The sequence below is a fragment of the Pelophylax lessonae genome, assembly GCF_965119305.1.
Source record: "Pelophylax lessonae genome assembly, chromosome: 4".
Lineage (NCBI taxonomy): Eukaryota > Metazoa > Chordata > Amphibia > Anura > Ranidae > Pelophylax > Pelophylax lessonae.
In genome coordinates, this window is record NC_138771.1 from 489,957,131 (window position 1) to 489,978,163 (window position 21,033).

A 21,033-nucleotide genomic window follows, 5' to 3' on the forward strand; every position below is an offset into this window, starting at 1 on the left:
GCTGATTGGCTATAGGGTTTAGTTAGTGTACTTGAGTATCTAGGGAGAATAAGCCCCTGACCTGTCTGAGCCGGTTTCTCCCGCCTGTAAAGAAGTTCAAGTTGATTGGCTGAAGGGGTTCAAGAGGACCCATTTAAGGATCCCCTCACAGATGAGCCGTCACTCCGTCGGTCAAGCAGCGAAGAAGGAAGACAGCCCAGCGGTTGCCCTCCCACCCCCCCCCCTTTTTGTTTGTCGCGGTCAGTTTGTTATTTTAGGGTCACCTTCGGTCACGACGAAGGGGGACGTTTGTTGTATTTTTAAGTTGGATGTGTCGATGTATTTAGTTGAGTAATGACAACCTGGGTCGTTGGGACCGGGTTTGTTCTATACTGCTGTTATTAAAGTTTAAAAGATTTATCGATCTTTAATGTGTAAAATAATAAACGGCCGCGGCCTCTTTCATTCCAAATTTAAGTCTGAAGGTGTCTTATTTAATAGTTACAAGTAAGTTTAAGGAAATCCTGCCTACTACCCCATTTGTGATATTGTCACATGCACACAATGACCACTATTTATTGTAAATTCCTGCAACTGCTTCAGAGTTGCTGTAGGCCTCTTGTAGCCTCTCTGATCAGTTTCCTCCTGGCTCTTTCATCCAGTTTGGAGCAACGTCCTGATCCAGGGAGTGTCTGCATTGTACCCAGAGATGTATAGTTACTAAGTAGAACTACTTCACTACTGTACTTAAGTACAGAAAGGCGGTATCTGTACTTTCCTAGAGTAGAATTTTTTTCTCCTACTTCCACTTTTACTTCACTACATTTTTTCGATGATTTCAATACTTCTACTCCAATATCTTTTTTTTTTTTTTTTGTGCTACATAGTTACTCGTTACAATTATAAAAATTACCACTGCCAGAACAGTAGATGGCAGGTTTCATGAAGCTCAAAAGATGTATTATCAGCGCATACGAAAATAAATGCTACTGTATGTATAAATAAAAGCTGCATTTGAAATAATAAAAAACAATATGATGCTCAAACTTTTGACTTCTTTCTTTAAAGCGGAGTTCCGGGCACAGATGTCATTTTTTAATAAACATACCCCCGGGACAGTCAGGGCTAGCACATTCCACAATGGCTAGCCTCTGATCTGTCCCGGTTCGCACTTGCCTTTTAGAAGAAATACTTACTTAGAAAATTTCTTCCACAGCGTTTCCATCTCTCTTGTGGGCAGCTGAAGCCGGCACGGTCCTCTTCTGTGTCTTCTTCCGCGTCTTCTTGTCCCAGAATGCGCCGCACCGGCCCCTCTCGTCACTTCCGGCGCGGCGCCGCATTCCTCCACAGCTTCTGGGCATGCCCAGAAGCTGTTTAGCAGGGGAATGCGGCGTCGCCCGGAAATGACGAGCGGGGCCGGTGCGGCGCATTGATTCCTGGGAGCTGTGACGTTCAGCTCCCAGGAATCATAGCGAGGCAGGAAGTGACGGGGTGAGCCGCGGCTCCGAGGGAGGAAGTACTCTGAGGTGAGTATCTTCGATCTTCAATTGCAAGGTAAGTAAACAAAAAAAAAAAAAAAAACTATCCAATTCCTTTTCAGGTGAGGCATACCTAGCGGAGGGGCACAAAAAAAAAATATCGTGTTTGTGCCCGGAACTCCGCTTTAATAACTACATAACACAGTACTTGTACTTTTACTTTCAGTACTTGAGTAGCAATTTTTTTTTCAAAACTACTGGTACTTTTACTTTCAGTACTTAGCAACATTTTTAAAAAAACTACTTGCAATACTTAAGTACAAGAAATGTTGAATACTTTAGTACTTTTACTCAAGTCACTTTTTGATCGAGCACTTCCACTTCTACTCAAGTCACTTTTTGATCGAGCACTTGTACTTTTACTCAAGTATGGGTTTCGAGTACTTTATAGAACTCTGTACCAAATACCTTCCACTCCTAAATAATAGACTTCACTGTGCTTCTAGGCATTCATAAAGCGTTTGACATTTTTTTTGTATCCATCTCCTGCCTTGTGCCTGTCCACAACCTTATCCTGAAGATCTTTTGACAGTGCCTTGCCACCCATAGCTGATTGTTTGCTTCAGTTTCACTACCAGGGACCGACATGCTCCAGGGAAGCTCTTTTTTTCATGCTGAGCTAATCAAAATGATCACAGTTTAAAGTCAAATGGCTTTGGGTTCCATTGAGAATGCAATTGAGTTTACAATTCATTTTTAGGAGGGGGGGTGTAATCTGTTTTCCAACTTTTTTTTTTTTTTTGTTTTTTTGTTTTTTTTTTTCTGCCATGTTTGTGTTTTATATCATTCACTTGGATGTTATAAGTTGCACAGTAAATGTGGGTCACGTCTGCATTTCAGGCTGCAAAGCAACAAAATGAATATTTTAAAGGGGTGTGGATATTTTATTTTTTCTTTTCTATACCGTGTATGTGTGTGTATACAAATTCTGGGAATCTGTACTCTCATGTCACAATGTCCCAGAAATGTACAGTGTGACAGGTTCTCTTGAACGATCCATTGCAATGTTGACAATGCTGTGGTAACTATTTGACTTTCTCAGAAATATGATGTAGTCAGATAAGTTCCCTCTGTTGCTATGAAGAGAGTTTTGTTTCTCTGAGCAATTGGCGGAGGTCAGGTGACGGAGTGCAATAAGTGACCGCACTCTGTTATGCGTTCAGGCATGGACTCTTTCTTTCTTCAGGTTTAGAGATTTTGGACCTTTTCATCAGTTGAAGCTCTGTGCTAAGATATTGGTAAAAAAAAAGCCTTGCATGCGTGTATGAGCTGTTTTTTTTTTTTTTTTTTTTTTTTTTGTATTATGTATTTAAACAGACTTGGTCTGCCTACTGAGTGGTTGTAATTTTCATACTGGCATCTTCTGTAAATGGCTGCTCCTCTTGCTGCCACTTGTCACCTGGTGATGTAGCTGTCCTTATACTGAGCCTGTCAAAGACAGCCAGCTTGTTCTCTAGGTCCAGTTCTGCCCTCTGCAGATCTCCTTTAAAAGGGTTGCCCAGAATTGTGTACAAAAGAATAACTTGTTAAACTTCTCTGCAGCAGCCCCAATAAAATGGATTACTGGTGTGGTAAATATGAGGGGCTTTCACCATCCCTGCACTGAGTTCCTGGGTCTTTATGCCCGCTGTGTCCATTTAAAAGGAGTTTCTACCATTCCCACGAGTTGCTAGGTCTGTGCTTTGGTGTGCCCTTTATGAAGGGTTCCCACCATTCCTGCGTGGAGTTTCTGGGTCTACACACCTTCTGTGCCCATTATGGTAGTCTCCCACCATCCCTGTATGGAGTTGCTGGATCTGCACACCGGCCGTGTCCATCAGTATGGGTTCGTGACATCCCTGCAATGTGCCCATTAGAAATTGTTTATCCAGCTCACCGATATTCACCTGTAACTGATATATTGCTTTTGGGTGGACTTTTTTAAACTGATCCCAATTATACCTTTTCAGTGTTCCTGTCTGTATTGTTTGATTCTTGTAATCTTTTTAAGTGGTTTTGTTGAAGTTTTTTATTTTTTATTTTTTTACTACATGAATAAATCTTCTTTTATCTGGGGTAAGATTCACGTGTTGTATAACAGGGCCTCCTGAAAGTTTGTTCATTTTCTGGTGTATCACTTGTACTTCCACCATAGCAATAGTAGATTTGCATCTTTTAAACATTTAGTCCCGGTTTATATATATATATATATATATATATATATATATATATATATATATATATATATATATATAAATGTGCAATGTGTGGACCAGCTTGATTCTAGTGCGCACATGTCACTTCCTGGAGATTCACACTAAGGTCTGCGAACCACTGGGGGTGTCAATGCAAAGTTAATGACACCCCCCCCCTTCCCCCCCAGGTCGGATCGCAGTACAAACTGCCAAATATTGCAGGAATCGGATTGCATGGGTGTTGACATCCATGCGATCCTATTCCAGTGCGGACCAAAAAAAAGATCCTGCACTATTTTGGTACGAAGGAATGCAAATTTAGCCATACAGTTTATATGGCTGAAATCGCATAGCGTTTGGACCAAAAGGGTACAGGACCCCTTTTTGGTCCACATTGGAATCGGATTACATGGGTGTTCAGACCCATGCGATCAGATTCCTGTCCAATTTCACACTTTGCACTGCGTTCTGCGAAACGATTTGGGGGTGTCAATATTTTTTTTTTTTACATGGACACCTACAGCAGTGTGAACTGTCTGCGAGTCAGATGCAATGTGGAAAGCTGCACAGCAATCGCTGTGATTCCTGCATCAGATAAGTGTGAACCCAGACTTAGCCTTTTAATAGCTTTAGCTGGCCAATACAACTTTCTGCATGTTTCCAGTACACACTGTTTGCCCAGTAGAGGGAGGAAGAGGCTCACACTTCATGCTATAATGACTATCAGCAATGCTATGTACGCTGCACATAATTAATCCTTTCCTTTTTTTGTAGTACTTTTTTTTTTTAATGTATGAATAAAGAACATTTCTATATATTGGTAATGCAGAGAGGTAAGCAAACTGCTACACGTTTCAAACCTTGACAATGTCTGAAGAAAAGTTCCATTGGAGTTAATAAGAATCTAAACCAGGCTCCAAAAACAGTGTATTACAGAGCAGCAAATAGTGCAGAATTGTGCATAATGGTTTGTGACGGTCCTGGCAGCCTGATTTGATGACGGGGGCAAAAAAATGATTGGTTTGCACAAATGTTATAGCGTCTACAAACTAGAAGAAACATTTATGGACTTTTTTATTGTTTTTACTAGTAATGGTGATCAGTGATTTTTTAGTGGGATTGCAGCAGACAAATCTGACACTAAGTGACACTTTTTGGGAACCAGTGACACCAATACAGTGATGAGTGCTAAAAAAAAAAAAAAAAAAAAAAATGCACTGTTACTGTATAAATGACACTTGCAGGGAAGAGGTTAACACTAGGGGGGATTAAGGGGTTAGGTGTGCTCCTAGGGATTGCTTTCTAACTGTGGGGGCAGTGGATATACTAGAGGAAAAGAAAGATCTGTGTTGCAGCTTAGCTGAAACACAAGATCTCTTTTCCTCCCTGACAGAACAGCCGTTCTATCATTCCACTGAACAATGGCCGCCGGACCCACTGATTGGCTCCCGCCATGTTCAATGACAGCAGAAGTGGCGGCACGTGCGTGCGTGACCCTGAAATCCTGTGCACAAAATCACGTACGTGATTATGCGCAGCCTGGCCGACCTGCCGCAGTATATGTGGCAGGCGGTCCAGAAGTGATTTAATCTCTCCTACACAGTTGTGTATTTTTTTTTTTTTTTTTAAATGCCTGTAAATACCTTATCTTTAAACTTTTATGGCTGGTCAAGTGACCTCCGGCTGCTCTATTACTCTGATCAATAGGCTATAGAGGGAGGGGCTGAGTTCCCCCCTCTGATGTCAGCTGTAGAGGTCACGTGACTGGCCAGAAGAGATGAGGTATTTTTACCCATGCACATATATGGCTTCTCTTCTCCCTCCTTCTGGTGGAAGACTCTCCGTCCTTTAAGGACCCCTTTGACAAGAGAGCTGAATATCTGGTACGATACCTTTTTCACCATATAATAAAAATAAAGCTGCGCTATATGATACACGTAATAAAACAGATACCCCAAAAAATTATAACAAATAAGCTATCAGGCTAATGAATAATTAATCGTGCAAAAAAATATTTGTGCAAATAATATAGCAAATGAGCTGTCAAGCTAATGAATAATCAAATAAACATGCAAACAACGGATATAATGACTCCAAAATGTAAATAAATTGAATTAAACAGAGTCCATAAAGAAATAAACAGTCCAACAGTGTGTAGATCGGTGCACAGAGACAGAATCCTCCACCGCTAAATGAGTAATTAATCCTTCCACCGTGATGAGGTGCAAAAATCACGCTATTGCGCTTGCCAAATAAAGGCTGTATTCAGGCATATAAGGCTCATGAGATATATACATCCAGTCAGCTCAACCAGGACCCTTGGCAACTCCACTTGTCCTTATAGTCAGCATCCTTTATGTACACAGTCCAAATCCCTTTTCCCTTATGGGAATGGCACTAATCCATTTCATAGGTGACTAAAGGAAAAAAATGTTTGCTGAAACAACCTTAACCACCTCTCCTCCCCCGCCATACTAATTAGACAATTAAGGTGGAGGTGGTTAAGGTTGCTTCAGCAAACATTTTTTTCCTTTAGTCACCTATGAAATTGATTAGTGCCATTCCCATAAGGGAAAAAGGATTTGGACTGTGTACATAAAGGATGCTGATTACTTTAAGAACAAGTGGAGTTGCCAAGGGTCCTGGTTGAGCTGACTGGATGTATATCGCTCATGAGCCTTATATGCCTGAATACAGCCTTTATTTGGTAAGCGCAATTGCGTGATTTTTGCACCTCATCGCGGTGGAAGGATTAATTACTCATTTAGCGGTGGCAGATTCTGTCTCTGTGCACCGATATAGAATGCCGGCTTGAACCCTCAGGTGGGGCACTCCCAATGTGGACCTGTTGGTCTCTCGTCTCAATAGGAAGGTGCAGATGTTCCTAGCAAGGTCTTGGGATCCTCTGGCCGATGCCGCAGATGCTCTTGTAGCGCCTTGGAGCCAATATTGTCTAATGTACGCATTTCCTCCGCCTACTCTTCTGCCAAGACTCCTGCGAAGGATTGAGGCAGAAGGGGATCTGGTCATCCTAGTGGCACTGGACTGGCCTCGCAGGTCCTGGTACGCAGACCTAGTATGGCTGGTCACCAATGTCCCTTGGAGACTCCCTCTCAGAGAAGATCTGTTAACTCGAGGACTGATCTTCCATCCTGCTTTAGTTGCTGGCTTCTTCTTTCAACGCCTGTTGGCCACAAATTCCTTGGTTCAAACCTTTTGTTCAGGGGGTCATCACCTGGCTCCCCCTGTGAGGTCTCCGTTGCCTCCATGGTAACTCAATTTGGTGCTGTCGGTTCTTTAGAAACCGCCCTTTTGAACATACTTGTGAGATTTCTCTGCTCCCTTTGGCACAGAAGGTAGCTTTCTTGGTTGCTATTACTTCTGCGCGCAGGGTGTCGGAGCTGGCTGCGTTGTCCTGTCGTTCGCCTTACCTGGTGGTTCACAGAGACAAGGTGGTGCTTCGTACCTGTCAGTCATTCCTTCCTAAAGTCATCTCTGGTTTCCATTTAAATAAAGACATTGTGTTGCCTTTTCTGTGTCCTAAGCACCCTAAAGCAATAGTCTTACATTCTTTGGATGTGGTTGGGGCAATCGGGGTGTACCTGGCAGTGACTGAGTCGTTCCAGAAATCGTATTCTTGTTTGTCCTTACTGATGGACCCCATAAGGGGATGGCCGCGTCTGCTGCGACCATTTCCAGATGGATCAGACACACGGTGGTGCAGACCTATTCCATTAAGGGTCTGGATCCTCCTTTACCTGTTAAGGCGCATTCTACTAGAGCGCTTGGTGCCTCCTGGGCCTTCCATCATCAGGCGTCAGTGATGTAGGTATGCAAGGCGGCCACATGTTCGTCTGTGCATACTTTTACTAAATTCTATAAGGTGGATGTGTTGGCATCTGCGGAAGGTTTTGCAAGCCGCTGTTGGAGAGGTTTAGTCCTCTAATAGTCCTATTAGTTCTTTTTGTCAGGTGAGCTCCAGTTGTTTCTGGTTGAGCTCTTGTTTTGCCTGGTTGGCTATGTTTAGCTTTTGGGAAGTGTGTGTGTGTTTTTTTTTTTTTTTTCTTGCTGTTATTTCCACCTCTCCTATTGACACTGCCTTGGGACGTCCCATCGGCCAAGAAGATATGGAGCTGTGTCCGTCAATGAACGAATGAGAACTGGATTTTCATCTTGCCAAAAATCCTTTTCTCTGATGTTCATTGGCGGACACAGCACCCACCCCTCTATTAAGTTGGGTTTTATGTTCTTCTACACTGCTTGTTACAAAACTGAAGTCCTATAGCAGGAAATGGGAGTATACCCCCTGGGACTGCCCTATAGACGTGGTCAAATCTTTTTCCACCTAGTCTCCTACTCCGATAGAGAGCATCATAAACCCATCAGGTATGGAGCTGTGCCCATCAATGAACATCAGAATATCAGAGAAAAAGATTTTACACTTTCAGGTGCCATTGTCACAAGATAATTGTTCACTTTACTTGTCAGTGGTCATAATGTTATGGTTGATCGGTGTAGATAGGTTTTAAACTTCATGGCTGAATACAGCAAGAAAAAAGGAAGAGGCCTCCTTAGATCTGTGATGAACTGCACCTACTAAAAGTCATTCCAGAATGCTTTGCCGATTTAGTTACATAGGTTGTAAAACAATGCAAGCCTATCAAATTCAACCAACTGAAAAAATGAATAAATAAATGGGAAAACCCCCAGAACCCTATATATCTACAGCTGATCAAAAGGAAAAACTTTTAAGTGTATTGTGCCTTGTGAAAGTATTCGGCCCCCTTGAACTTTTCGACCTTTTGCCACATTTCAGGCTTCAAACATAAAGATATAAAACTGTAATTTTTTGTGAAGAATCAACCACAAGTGGGACAAAATCATGAAGTGGAACGAAGTTTATTGGATATTTAAAACTTTGTTAACAAATAAAAAACTGAAAAATTGGGCGTGCAAAATTATTCAGCCCGTTTACTTTCAGTGCAGCAAACTCTCTCCAGAAGTTCAGTGAGGATCTCTGAATGATCCAATGTTGACCTAAATGACTAATGATGATAAATAGAATCCACCTGTGTGTAATCAAGTCTCCGTATAAATGCACAATCATGAAGTGGAACGCAATTTATTGGATATTTCAAACTTTTTTAACAAATGAAAAACTGAAACTTTGTTAAATAAAAAACTGAAAAATTGGGCGTGCAAAATTATTCAGCCCGTTTACTTTCAGTGCAGCAAACTCTCTCCAGAAGTTCAGTGAGGATCTCTGAATGATCCAATGTTGACCTAAATGACTAATGATGATAAATAGAATCCACCTGTGTGTGATCAAGTCTCCGTATAAATGCACATTCATGAAGTGGAACGAAATTTATTGGATATTTCAAACTTTTTTAACAAATGAAAAACTGAAAAATTGGGTGTGAAAAATTATTCAGCCTCCTTAAGTTAATACTTTGTAGTGCCACCTTTTGCTGCGATTACAGCTGTAAGTCGCTTGGGGTATGTCTCTATCAGTTTTGCACATCGAGAGACTGAAATTTTTGCCCATTCCTCCTTGCAAAACAGCTCGATGTCAGTGAGGTTGGATGGAGAGCGTTTGTGAACAGCAGTTTTCAGTTCTTTCCACAGATTCTCGATTGGATTCAGTCTGGACTTTGACTTGGCCATTCTAACACCTGGATATGTTTATTTGTGAACCATTCCATTGTAGATTTTGCTTTGTTTTGGATCATTGTCTTGTTGGAAGACAAATCTCCGTCCCAGTCTCAGGTCTTTTGCAGACTCCCTCAGGTTTTCTTCCAGAATGGTCCTGTATTTGGCTCCATCCATCTTCCCATGAATTTTAACCATCTTCCCTGTCCCTGCTGAAGAAAAGCAGGCCCAAACCATGATGCTGCCACCACCATGTTTGGCAGTGGGGATGGTGTGTTCAGGGTGATGAGCTGTGTTGCTTTTACGCCAAGCATAACATTTTGCATTGTTGCCAAAAAGTTTGATTTTGGTTTCATCTGACCAGAGCACCTTCTTCCACATGTTTGGTGTGTCTTCCAGGTGGCTTGTGGCAAACTTTAAACAACACTTTTTATGGATATCTTTAACCACTTTACCACCGGAGGATTTTGCGGTCTTATGTCCAGGCCAATTTTTGCGATTCGGCACTGTGCGAATTTAACTGACAATTGCGCGGTCGTGCGACGCCGTACCCAAACGCTTTCTTTTGGTGGTATTTGATCACCTGTGCGTTTTTTTTTTTTTTTTTTTTTTTTTTTTTTTTACTTTTTGCGCTATAAACAAAAAAAGAGCGTAAATTTTGAAAAAATAACTATTTTTCACTTTTTTTTTTTTTATATTAAATTCCCTCCCAAAAAAATGTAAAAATCAAAATGTTTTAAAATTTTTGGCCAATTTGTTTTCTGCTACCTATGTTTGGTAAAAAAAAATCACAATAAGCGTATTTTGATTGGTTTTCGCAAAAGTTATTGCATTTACTAACTAAGGGAAAGATTTCTGTCTTCTTTTTTTTTTTTTTTGCAGGACTGCGACATTGCGGTGGACAGATCGGACCCTTGACTGACATTTTTGAAACTTTTGGGGGTACCAGTGACATTACTACAGTAATCAGTGCTATAAATATGCACTGTTACTGTAAAAATTACCCTGGCAGGGAAGGGGTTAATTTTATTGGAGAGGGAGGGGTTAATATATGCCTGGTACTTACTAACGTGTGTGGGGGAGGTCACTTAGTGACACAGGGACAGATCGCAGGTTCAGCTATGCTGAACCCTGCAATCTGTCACTGTCTGTCACTTAGGAGATCCGCCCGCTTGTTTACACAAGCGGGCGGATCTCCAAACTCGATTCCCAACGATCGGGGAAGAGCAGCGGTGATCGCCGCCGCTCCTCCCCTGGCCCGACTCCCGCTGTGACTGAATACAGCGGGAGCGAGCCTCGCCTACAAGGAGGAGTCCAGCGACGTAGGTCTATGTCACTGGACAGGAACTAACCACTTTGCCGCAGTAGAGCTCGAGTGAGCGGTCGGCAAGTGGTTAAGAAATGGCTTTCTTCTTGCCACTCTTCCATAAAGGCCAGATTTGTGCAGTATACGACTGATTGTTGTCCTATGGACAGAGTCTTCCACCTCAGCTGTAGATCTCTGCAGCTCATCCAGAGTGATCATGGGCCTCTTGGCTGCATCTCTGATCAGTCTTCTCCTTGTATGAGCTGAAAGTTTAGAAGGACGGCCAGGTCTTCGTAGTTTGCCCTGGTCTGATATTCCTTCCATTTCAATATTATCGCTTGCACAGTGCTCCTTGGGATGTTTAAAGCTTGGGAAATCTTTTTGTATCCAAATCCGGCTTTAAACTTCTCCACAACAGTATCTCGGACCTGCCTGGTGTGTTCCGGAGACTTGATTACACACAGGTGGATTCTATTTATCATCATTAGTCATTTAGGTCAACATTGGATCATTCAGAGATCCTCACTGAACTTCTGGAGAGAGTTTGCTGCACTGAAAGTAAAGGGGCTGAATAATTTTGCACGCCCAATTTTTCAGTTCTTTATTTAACAAAGTTTGAAATATCCAATAAATTTCATTCCACTTCATGATTTTGTCCCACTTGTTGTTGATTCTTCACAAAAAATTACAGTTTTATATCTTTGTTTGAAGCCTGAAATGTGGCAAAAGGTTGAAAAGTTCAAGGGGGCTGAATACTTTCGCAAGGCACTGTATTTCTGGGTAATAGAAAAATCCTTTTGCACAGAAGGCACCAACTGTAGATTTTCTTAAACTGGTGTTTTGGGGGGTGGGGGGTGCTCCTTATCTCCCTCCTATCTGCTAAATGTCTTATTTTCATAAAACATTACCAACTTCCCTATTTGAGGCTTTCGGTTGAACACAGTAAGTGCCGTTATGCAAAGACCTTCCGCAGTTGCAGCTTCCAGTAATTAGCTCTACATGTGAACAACATTCTCAGGCTATCACAGAAGATCAGTATTTATACAACTCGCCCCTCCGGTAGAGTCATGTCCTATTAGGGAACTCTACTTAAACCTTGCCATCCCCAAACCACCTCGCCTTATGAATATTGGCTTGAAAATTGCTTTTAATGCTGTTGGACCTCACCTTGTTTTACCTGTATATTCTTACCCAACTTTCCTCTCAAATGTTGTAAAAAAAAATTGCATCAAAGGAGATGTAAAATCAATAAAATCTCTCATATAAGCTTTAGCATGCTAATGTAATTTAAAATATTAACTGGTGGTGATTCCAAGAAGGCCCTTGTTTGGGTACTTCCTGTAATAGGATAACCATATTCTTTCCCTGTCTCCCAGTTGTGTTCCTGTGTTATCACATTCACCCCAATGGAGACAGGCATGGTCCACTCTGGTCACTATCAGGAAGCTGGTCCACAGAAGTTATTTGTAGTCAATGCTGGCGTGAGTGCACATAGAATAAAAAAGTCCAGTAGCACAGGATTTTGAGGGGAAAATATAGCAACCGTTTTATTCATGGTGCACACAGCAAGCTAAATGCCATCTTGTTTGGGTTGTGCAGAATTACAAATGAAAAGTTTGGCCTTATGGCCATTGAAGTTGATTAAACATAAAGAATTTTGACAATTACTGTAGAAAAGGCCTTCTCTTTTTGTGTGGGTCTCCCTCTCCCCCCTCCCGTTTTTATTTTTGTGCATATTAACCACTTAAGCCCCGGAAGATTTTACCCCCATTCCGACCAGGGGGTATTTTGCGATTCGGCACTGCGTGAATTTAACGGACAATTGCGCGGTCGTGCGACGCTGTACCTAAACGAATTTGGCTTCCTTTTTTTCCCACAAACAGAGCTTTCTTTTGGTGGTATTTGATCACCTGTGCGATTTTTTTTGATCACGCGCTATAAACAAAAAAAGAGCGTCAATTTTGCAAAAATAACAATATTTTTCACATTTTTTTATATGAAATTCTCCCCAAAAAAAAATGTAAAAATCAAAATTTTTTAAAATTTTCGGCCAATTTGTTTTATGCTACCTATGTTTGGTAAAAAAAATTGCAAAAAGCGTATTTTGATTGGTTTGCGCAAAAGTTATCGCGTTTACCAACAAAGGGAAAGATTTTTGCCATTTTTGTTGTTTTTTTTTTTTAACGCGTAATGGCGGCGATCTGCGATTTTTTTTTTTTTTTTTTTGGCGGTACTGCGACATTGCGGCGGACAGATCGGACCCTTGACTGACATTTTTGACACTTTTGGGGTTACCAGTGACATTTCTACAGTAATCAGTGCTATATATATGCACTGTTACTGTAAAAATACACTGGTAGTGAAGGGGTTAACTTTATTTGGGAGGGAGGGGCTGTGTGTGTCCCTAGGGGCGTGCTTTCTACTGTGATTGGCTGTGGCTTCAGCTGTAAGGACACTGATCAATGGATCTACATAGTAGATCCATGTGATCAGTGTCTTTGCAGCGAGGAGAATGACAGGCAGCTTGTTTACACAAGCTGCCTGACATTCTCCCTCTCCCCCGCCGATCGCCGGGTGGCCGGCGGACATCGGGTCCACTGGTCACACGCGCGGGGGGGTCCGTGACCACTCGGGAGCGGGAGCGCGCCTCCGGGGGCGCGCGCTCGCTCCCTAGACCCTCACAAGCAAGCAACGTAGCCCTACGTTAGTTTGCCTGTGAGGGGCTGACCGCCGACGTAGATAGTCGTGCGGCGGTCGGCAAGTGGTTAAAATAGATGGGGATAACCGTGTCTCTGACTTTCAGAAGCATTGTGGATGTTTCTTTTCATTGGAGACTGCATGTTTTTACTCTGAGATAACATTATTTGCAAGGCTACATCTATGTGTAGCCTTTGTTCTCCTGTAGTGACCCTGACTCTGCAGCACACTATTAGGCCCCTTTCACACGGGCGGTTGTTGTGCCATTGGTAAAAAGCATGTTTTGTTATTTTGAAATTCCAACACTCCTGGCACAAAGATTATTCACATTTGTACATCACGATTACGTGTGTTTTACGTGCGGCTGCGGTAGTAAATTCTTGCCTTTTTTGTATAGCAACTGTTTACTTTTTCTTTGTACTGCGCTTACCTGCGTTTATATACAGATGGCTACGGTACATCACTCCTGGACGCTGTCAACTTTATTTTTCCTAAATGCACAAAATGGGGCCATAGGGATGCATTGTCTGCATTTAGCTGCAGTAAATAAGTTCCTCTTTCCGCAGCTAAAAGCTGAAATCTAAACATTCATTTGAAAGGGGCCTTAGGTTATAGGCCACATTAAAAATAGCTTCTCACATTGTTCTATATATACAATGTGTGATACCGCTGCCCAATTATAAACCTAATCTATCATGTGAATAAACTTATCAAAACAACAATAACTGTGAAATGGGTGCCAGATCCAAATGCCAAAAGGTCTGTAATATACCATCTATTAACCACTTTACGTCTGCTCACAGTAATACTACTGCGGCAGAGTGTCTCGTTATCGTCTGACGACGTAGTATTAACGTCGTCAGACACTCCCCCTCCTGGGCGGCGCTGGCGCGCTGCCGGAGGCTCGCTCCCGCTGTTTTCATTCACAGCGGGAGTCGGGCCAGGGGAGGAGCAGCGGCGATCACCGGGGATCTAGTGTGGAGATCCGCCCGCCTGTGTAAACACAAGCGGACGGATCTCCATAGTGACAGGGAGTGACAGATCAGACTGTTCAGCATAGCTGGACATTCGATCTGTCCATGACTCACTCAGTCACCTCCCCCCACACACGTCAGTAAGCACCAGGCATACATTAACCCCTCCCTCTCCAATAAAATTAACCCCTTCCCTGCCAGTGTCATTTTTACAGTAACAGTGCATATATATATATATATATAGCACTGATTACTGCAGTAATGTCACTGGTACCCCCAAAAGTGTCAAAAATGTCAGTCAAGGGTCCGATCTGTCCGCCGCAATGTCGCAGTCCCACAAAAAAATCGCAGATCGCTGCCATTACGCGTTAAAAAAAAAAAACACCAAAAATGACAAATCTTTCCCTTTGTTAGTAAACGCAATAACTTTTGCGCAAACCAATCAAAATACGCTTATTGCGATTTTTTTTTTTTTTTTTTTTTTTTTTTACCAAACATAGGTAGCAGAAAACAAATTGGCCAAAAATTTTTTAAAAAAATTGGTTTTTACATCTTTTTGGGGGGAATTTCATATAAAAAAAATGTTAAAAATATTGTTATTTTTTCAAAATAAACGCTATTTTTTTGTTTATAGCGCAAAAAGTAAAAATCGCACAGGTGATCAAATACCACCAAAAGAAAGCTTTGTTTGTGGGGAAAAAAGGACGTAAATTTCGTTTGGGTACGGCTTCGCACGACCGCGCAATTGTCAGTTGAAGTCGCACAGCGCGGAATCGCAAAAAGTGGCCTGGACGGAAGACAGCAAAATCCTCCGGTGGTAAAGTGGTTAAAATATAAAACTGTACCCACGTTCTGAGTGCCGCGAAGGCTTGCATCCCGGTGCTTTGGAAGACGACTAAAGTACCGACTATTGGGGACTGTATGCGCAGGATGGAGGACATTAACAGAATGGAGGACCTCACCCTCACGAGGCAGCATCGCAGGGAACGATACGATAAGATTTGGGGTTTTTGGAATGTCTTCGTGCTCTCTGACAAGGGCAGGTCTCTGATGTGCGGTTGATCCTCACCCCGGGAGTACCCGTGGGTTTGTCCATGCGGGGAGTTTCCCCCTCTGTTCCCCCCCCCTCCCCCCCGTCCCAATCCCTTCGCCATCCTTCGTTTTCTCTGTGTGTCGCCCAGTCTCGGGCCCTGTTCTCACTTATCTTTCCTATTTTTTAGTTAAAATTGGGAAGCGACGGCCGGGAAAGGTTTTTCTCTCTCCATAATACAGCTTTTCCACATGTCTGTACCGGTGCCTGGCTATCTGTGACCCCGGTTGGATGTGTCAGCACCTTCCCCGGCTCCGGGGATGGGTTCTATGATTATGCCAGGACCTTCATTGTTCTTCGATCTGATGTTATAGTTTGCTTCTCCTTTTGATGCTATGTTTGTTACATATGTCTGTATAGTACATGTCACAGATTGTTTCTCGACTGTTGTTCCTTTTCTAAAAATAAAATATTTGAAAAAAAAAAAAATATATACATATATATATATATATATATATATATATATATATATATATATATATATATATATATATATATATATATATACTGTACAAAGTGCATATACTGATCTAAGAAACGATTATAAAAATATATTAAATACCTTTTTAAAAAAAAAAAACGGAAGTAGAAAAAAAGTCCCAACAGTCCACAAAGCAGGGGCTCAAAAAGTGCGTCTTCATACATGGAAAAAAAGTTTTATCTCCTGACAAAGCCACGTGTGGGAGTGGTGCAACGTGTAGAGATGGAACCAGGCAGCGTGTGTTACCAGAAAGATACTGTGAGATACTGTTCAATTTAAAGCTATTCTGCCATGTTTTTATGTTTGTTTTACAATTCATAAATGTGAGTGCATTTCCTAAGCTGGGCTGGTTTATCTTTATATGTATCAAGGATACTGTACTATTGGATTTATTTTCCATTTTACCCCGAGAGTTGTAAGAAGTCAAAGACCCCCCCTCCTGGGGAAGCCAAGCTACCCAAGGAGCAATAAAGCGGAGGATCAATATCTGGTGTATGGAAGTGATTTTCTATATTGTCTAGTTGGCCTATTTCCAGGTCTTTTATGAAGGTGAGCGTGCATTTCACCAGGTAACGGTGCACTCTTTTAAATGTGGTGGAGCACTGAGAGAATATAAAGAGCAACGCTCACTGTTTCTGTATGAAGACGCACTTTGAGCACCTGCTGTGTGGACCGTTGGGGGATATATATATATATATATATATATATATAATATATATAATATATATTTTATTTTTATTTTTCTATATGCATTTTCTCACTTATTTCCTCTATCGGTGTTTTTCACTTGGACAGTTTTTTATGTTTTATTAGACAGTATATTACAGACCTGTTAACATTTGGATCTGGCACCCTTCTTACAGCTATTTTGAAAAGTTTATTCACATGATGTATTCAGTTTAATAATTGGGCAGCGCTATCACACTTTGTATATATTTTGATTTTACAATTTATGTGGGAACACATAGTGATAGCAGCCATTTGTCACAGTTGGGATTAGGTGGCAGTGCACAACATTTTCATTATTTTCACATTGTTCTTCAGTTTTTATTAATATTAAACAGAACTGTCCTGCTTTGCAGTACCCCCATAGTGTTCCCGTATACTCCCTCCCTGTATGTAATAATGGTATATCTACCACACACGCAATTGTGTCCTCATAATTGTGACAGGTTTTCATTTCTCTGTCATTGCAGTGATACTTCAGACCTCATAACCTGCGTCGCCGACTTGCAGTACAACAACCAGAAACTGCAGGAGGAGAAGGCCAAGCTAAAGAGCGCCCTAGAGGCGCAGGAGGAGACCAACCACCGTCTGCTGGAGGAGAACGAAGAGCTGCGCTGCCAGTGGAGGAGGTAACACCCTCTGTGCTCTATACACATGTATCTCCTGACTACAGAGGTGTAACATATTGCTTGTTCTTTTAAGGATTAGTAGAGAAGATGTTGGCTGTGTGTAGAAAGATGTTCCCTCGCAGAAATAGACCTTTATTTAATTTGTCAACACTGTAAAATTCCTAAATCCTTGAAGGACCCTGGCGGCCTTCAAAGAGCCTCTATTACTATGTTCCTCCATTGGTAGACCTGTTTTGAACCCGCATCTCTATCAGTATGTGGGTCCTAAAACCTTAGCATAAGCTTCTATATAATGGTATTCAATGTTTCTAGTGCTTGAATTATAAAGGGCTCTGTCCCCTAAAGCCCCAAGAAAACTGTGTATGTAGCACCCTCCTAGGTAGGTGCTAAATAAAAGCATTGTTTGCTCCATCTGCTTATCAGGGGAGCCTGATCAGTAGTTTTGCCTGTTACATGTGTCCATGTGTGATTCATTTGATTTGAGTGAGTGTCCCCATTGTATCCAATAGGGGTGCCTGTTGGACAGTGGAGGAAACCCAGCCAATGACACACAGGTTTTTGTGGCTGTCCCAGTGGTAGGGCACAACCGCAGTGCATCCTGGGATTGGTCATAAAAGCCGAGGGCACATGTGAAAAGGCGTCTTTGGGGGCGGGAAGCAGGGTCCCAGGAGGAGGGTGGCAGCGGTCTCTCCTCCTGTCAGTGTGGAAAGCGGCCACAGGCAGTCAGCCTAGTGGACCAGAAGTGTGGTGCTGGGCTGTGTGGTCCAAAGAAAACTGATGGTGGAGCAAGTGGCAGAGTAACCCAAGGAAAAACTGTGTCCGTGAGTACAAGGGAGCTTGCCAGGGGTCTGCCCAGGAAGGGGACCACTCCAGGGAAAGTCAGTGGACAGGAGCCCGCACACACAGCAAGTAAGAAAGGGGGTGCCAAGTTAGACCCTGAAGAGTAACCTAAAACATAGTTAGCCTTTTATATCTTCACTTCAGTAGCAAGGTGAAGCAGCGGCCTTGCCGTATACACCACAGCTAATGGTCCTCAATATTGTGCATAGTTCAAGTTGGAGTATCCCACTCATCCCTTCTCCCATCCAAGTTCCAATAAATCACAAAAAAACAAAGCCCCCTGGACTGTTCATTGACTGAGCCAAGGACTTAAGTGATAGGTTTAACAGACTGTTGCTATGGGTAACCCAGGGGAATCCATTCTCAGCAGCCCCCTAGGGGGCAGTGCTATATATATATATATATATATTTGTGGTATGTATGTATGTGTGTGTATATGTATATGTATATATATATATATATATATATATATATATATATATATATATATATATATATATATATATATATATATAATGAAGGTTAATTGAATAATGTTTATATCTTTGATTGGTTTAAGGCCTGAGGCACTAGATCCTAATAGGTTAGAACTTGCTTTGAAGGGTAAGGTTTGTTTTGTTGCTGTGAACCCCTAAGGGAAAACACAAGGAGACCTCTAGAAAGCGCTCCAGATAAAATACACTAGATATGTGACAGAGCGAGCACCAGAAAAAAGGTTGTACTAGCTGAAAACAGGATAAACGTTGAAATGATTTTGTGTGCCAATAATCCTCCAGCACTTGGTTTTCCATCTTTTTTTCATCCCGAATCTCATAGCCCTGATTACAGGGGGGCTTAAAAGCCCTGCAATGCACTGTCAAGATCTTTTATGATCAAATAAACATTTTGAAGTCAACTGAATCAACAGGACTCCTTCCCCTATGTATGATCTTATATCTTCAGCACCTGGAGAGAGCCTCCAAAAGGGAGATTTGATTGGATGGACAGCTTAAAAATCTAATTTGTAGTGTGGTTCCTCATTGAGTAGATTGATTGTCATCCTGCGTCTCCACCTAATGAGGCCCTCATCTTCTTTTACAATCAAACTGTAAGTCTAGTGGAGCCTGGAAGTTTGTGCCACAATCTGCTTTAGGCTTCTTTTACACGGGCGTTCAGTTTTTTATGCCCGATCAGTTCCTTTTTTTTTTTTGAAACGGACACGGATGTCACTTGTGTCATCCGGTCCGTATGTCCGTTTTTCATTCCATCCATTTGCGGATGAAAAATGGACATAATGTACAGTATGTCTATGCAAATACGGATGTCAGCGGATGACACCACTGACATCCGTTTTTGCGTCCGTTCCGTTTTTTTGAACGGAAGAAAAAATAGGATTCTCTTCCATTCAAAAAAACGGAACTGAACAGAACGGATGCAAAACGGATGTCAGCGGATGATCATCCGCTGACATCCGTATTTACATAGAGATAGATTATGTCCGTTTTTCATCCGCAAACGGATGGGATGAAAAACGGAACGCCCGTGTGAAAGAGGCCTTACTTTTGGGGAATTGTTGTATTCTGTCTGTGCATCTATCTGCCCCCCAAGACATTTAAGTTTTTGAATGTAGTTATGGATAGGTTCCTGGGGACTGTTGTCGGAGTGACAAATTTATGACAATTCCAATTTTTTGGTCACAGGAAAAAGTGAGGGAAAAACTTGATGGGTTTTTACCATTTGCCACCTGTAACCAAAAAAAATTTGATACCCCTTAAGTGTGTCTGCGTCCTTAGTCTAAGGTGTCTGGGCCATTAAAACCTAACTGTCCTTTGCTTCGTGACAAACCAACATACCGATATGAGAACTTTCACAGAGAATTTGGTAAGTAGGTTTTTTTTTTTTTTTTTTTTTTTAAAAGGGACTTTTTGTTAGAGTCAGCTGACAAGAATGATGGAGTATCACAGCCATCGCTGCAAAACAACACTACCAACCTCAGACATATTGTTCTATACGGTTATATTTACATATGGAAATGGAATTTTGTTTAACAAAGTTCTGTACACAGAGGATGTACACAACTCGTTAATCTGCTGATATCTTTGGATGACAGGAAATTAAAAAGTTTGCAAAAGGCAAATCTTGGGATATTATGTTATAAAAAGCGAAGGTCTGTCCTTCCAATATAATTTTTTTTTTTTTTTTTTTTAACCACTTTCGTTTTGTGATGCCTTTTTCCATTCAATTAGTAAAAAAACAAGAAAACAAGATCATTCCATATTTGGTTGACTAAAGAAATATTTAGCATTGCACCCAATGGTCATCATCTTGTATTTAAATGACTGACCTGTAGTCTCATAATGCTGCTTAGTGGCACAGCAGATGCCATTGGTGTTCCTTGCCTTTTTCATTTCAGCCTTGTCTTCTAATTCTAAAGCTGAACTCTAGGCACAAACAATGTATTTAAAAATATTCCTCAATAGCCAAAATGGATATATAAATCTACTTTATGTGCACCAAAAGGCTTTTGAAAACCTAGATATCACATTGTTAAACCAGCAGTGACCTCCTCAATGGGCTCTACACAGCCTGCTTGGAGAGCTGAGCTGTGGGAGGGGGTGGAGACAAGACCAGATACCCTGCACAAGATGAAAGAGCAGCAGTGACCAGTCTGTAATACAGGAAGTTCCTGCACTGGAGTTGTTTTACTCGATTACACATGACTCTTGTATATAACCAATATTTGTCTTGCCCAGCTGTCATTTATGTAGCAATATTTCCAGGCAGTGAGCCTGATATGGGTCTGCCATTGTTACCGGTAACACTTCCAACACATTCAAGTTGAATACCCAACTGTGAGAGCTGAGACAATGACCATTCCGGCATCTTTGGTTTGTTTTGTTTGTTTTGTAATGGGTATGGAAGAAGGGAATGAGTGGGATACTCCTCCGGCTCAACTAGGTTTAACTGG

General features: G+C 41.7%; 2 protein-coding genes across 2 annotated transcripts in view; both read left to right on the forward strand.

Annotated features, from left to right (window-relative positions):
* The window catches only part of ETFRF1 (electron transfer flavoprotein regulatory factor 1), a 305,885-nt gene that overhangs the window by 23,097 nt on the left and 261,755 nt on the right, over positions 1-21,033 (forward strand). The gene's annotated exons all lie outside the window — the stretch shown is intronic.
* The window catches only part of LOC309554427 (inositol 1,4,5-triphosphate receptor associated 2-like), a 224,196-nt gene that overhangs the window by 12,247 nt on the left and 190,916 nt on the right, over positions 1-21,033 (forward strand). The window contains exon 3 of the mRNA XM_082256145.1: positions 17,088-17,246. Coding sequence (XP_082112271.1) covers positions 17,088-17,246 — 159 coding nt within the window. The remainder of the gene's footprint in view (positions 1-17,087; positions 17,247-21,033) is intronic.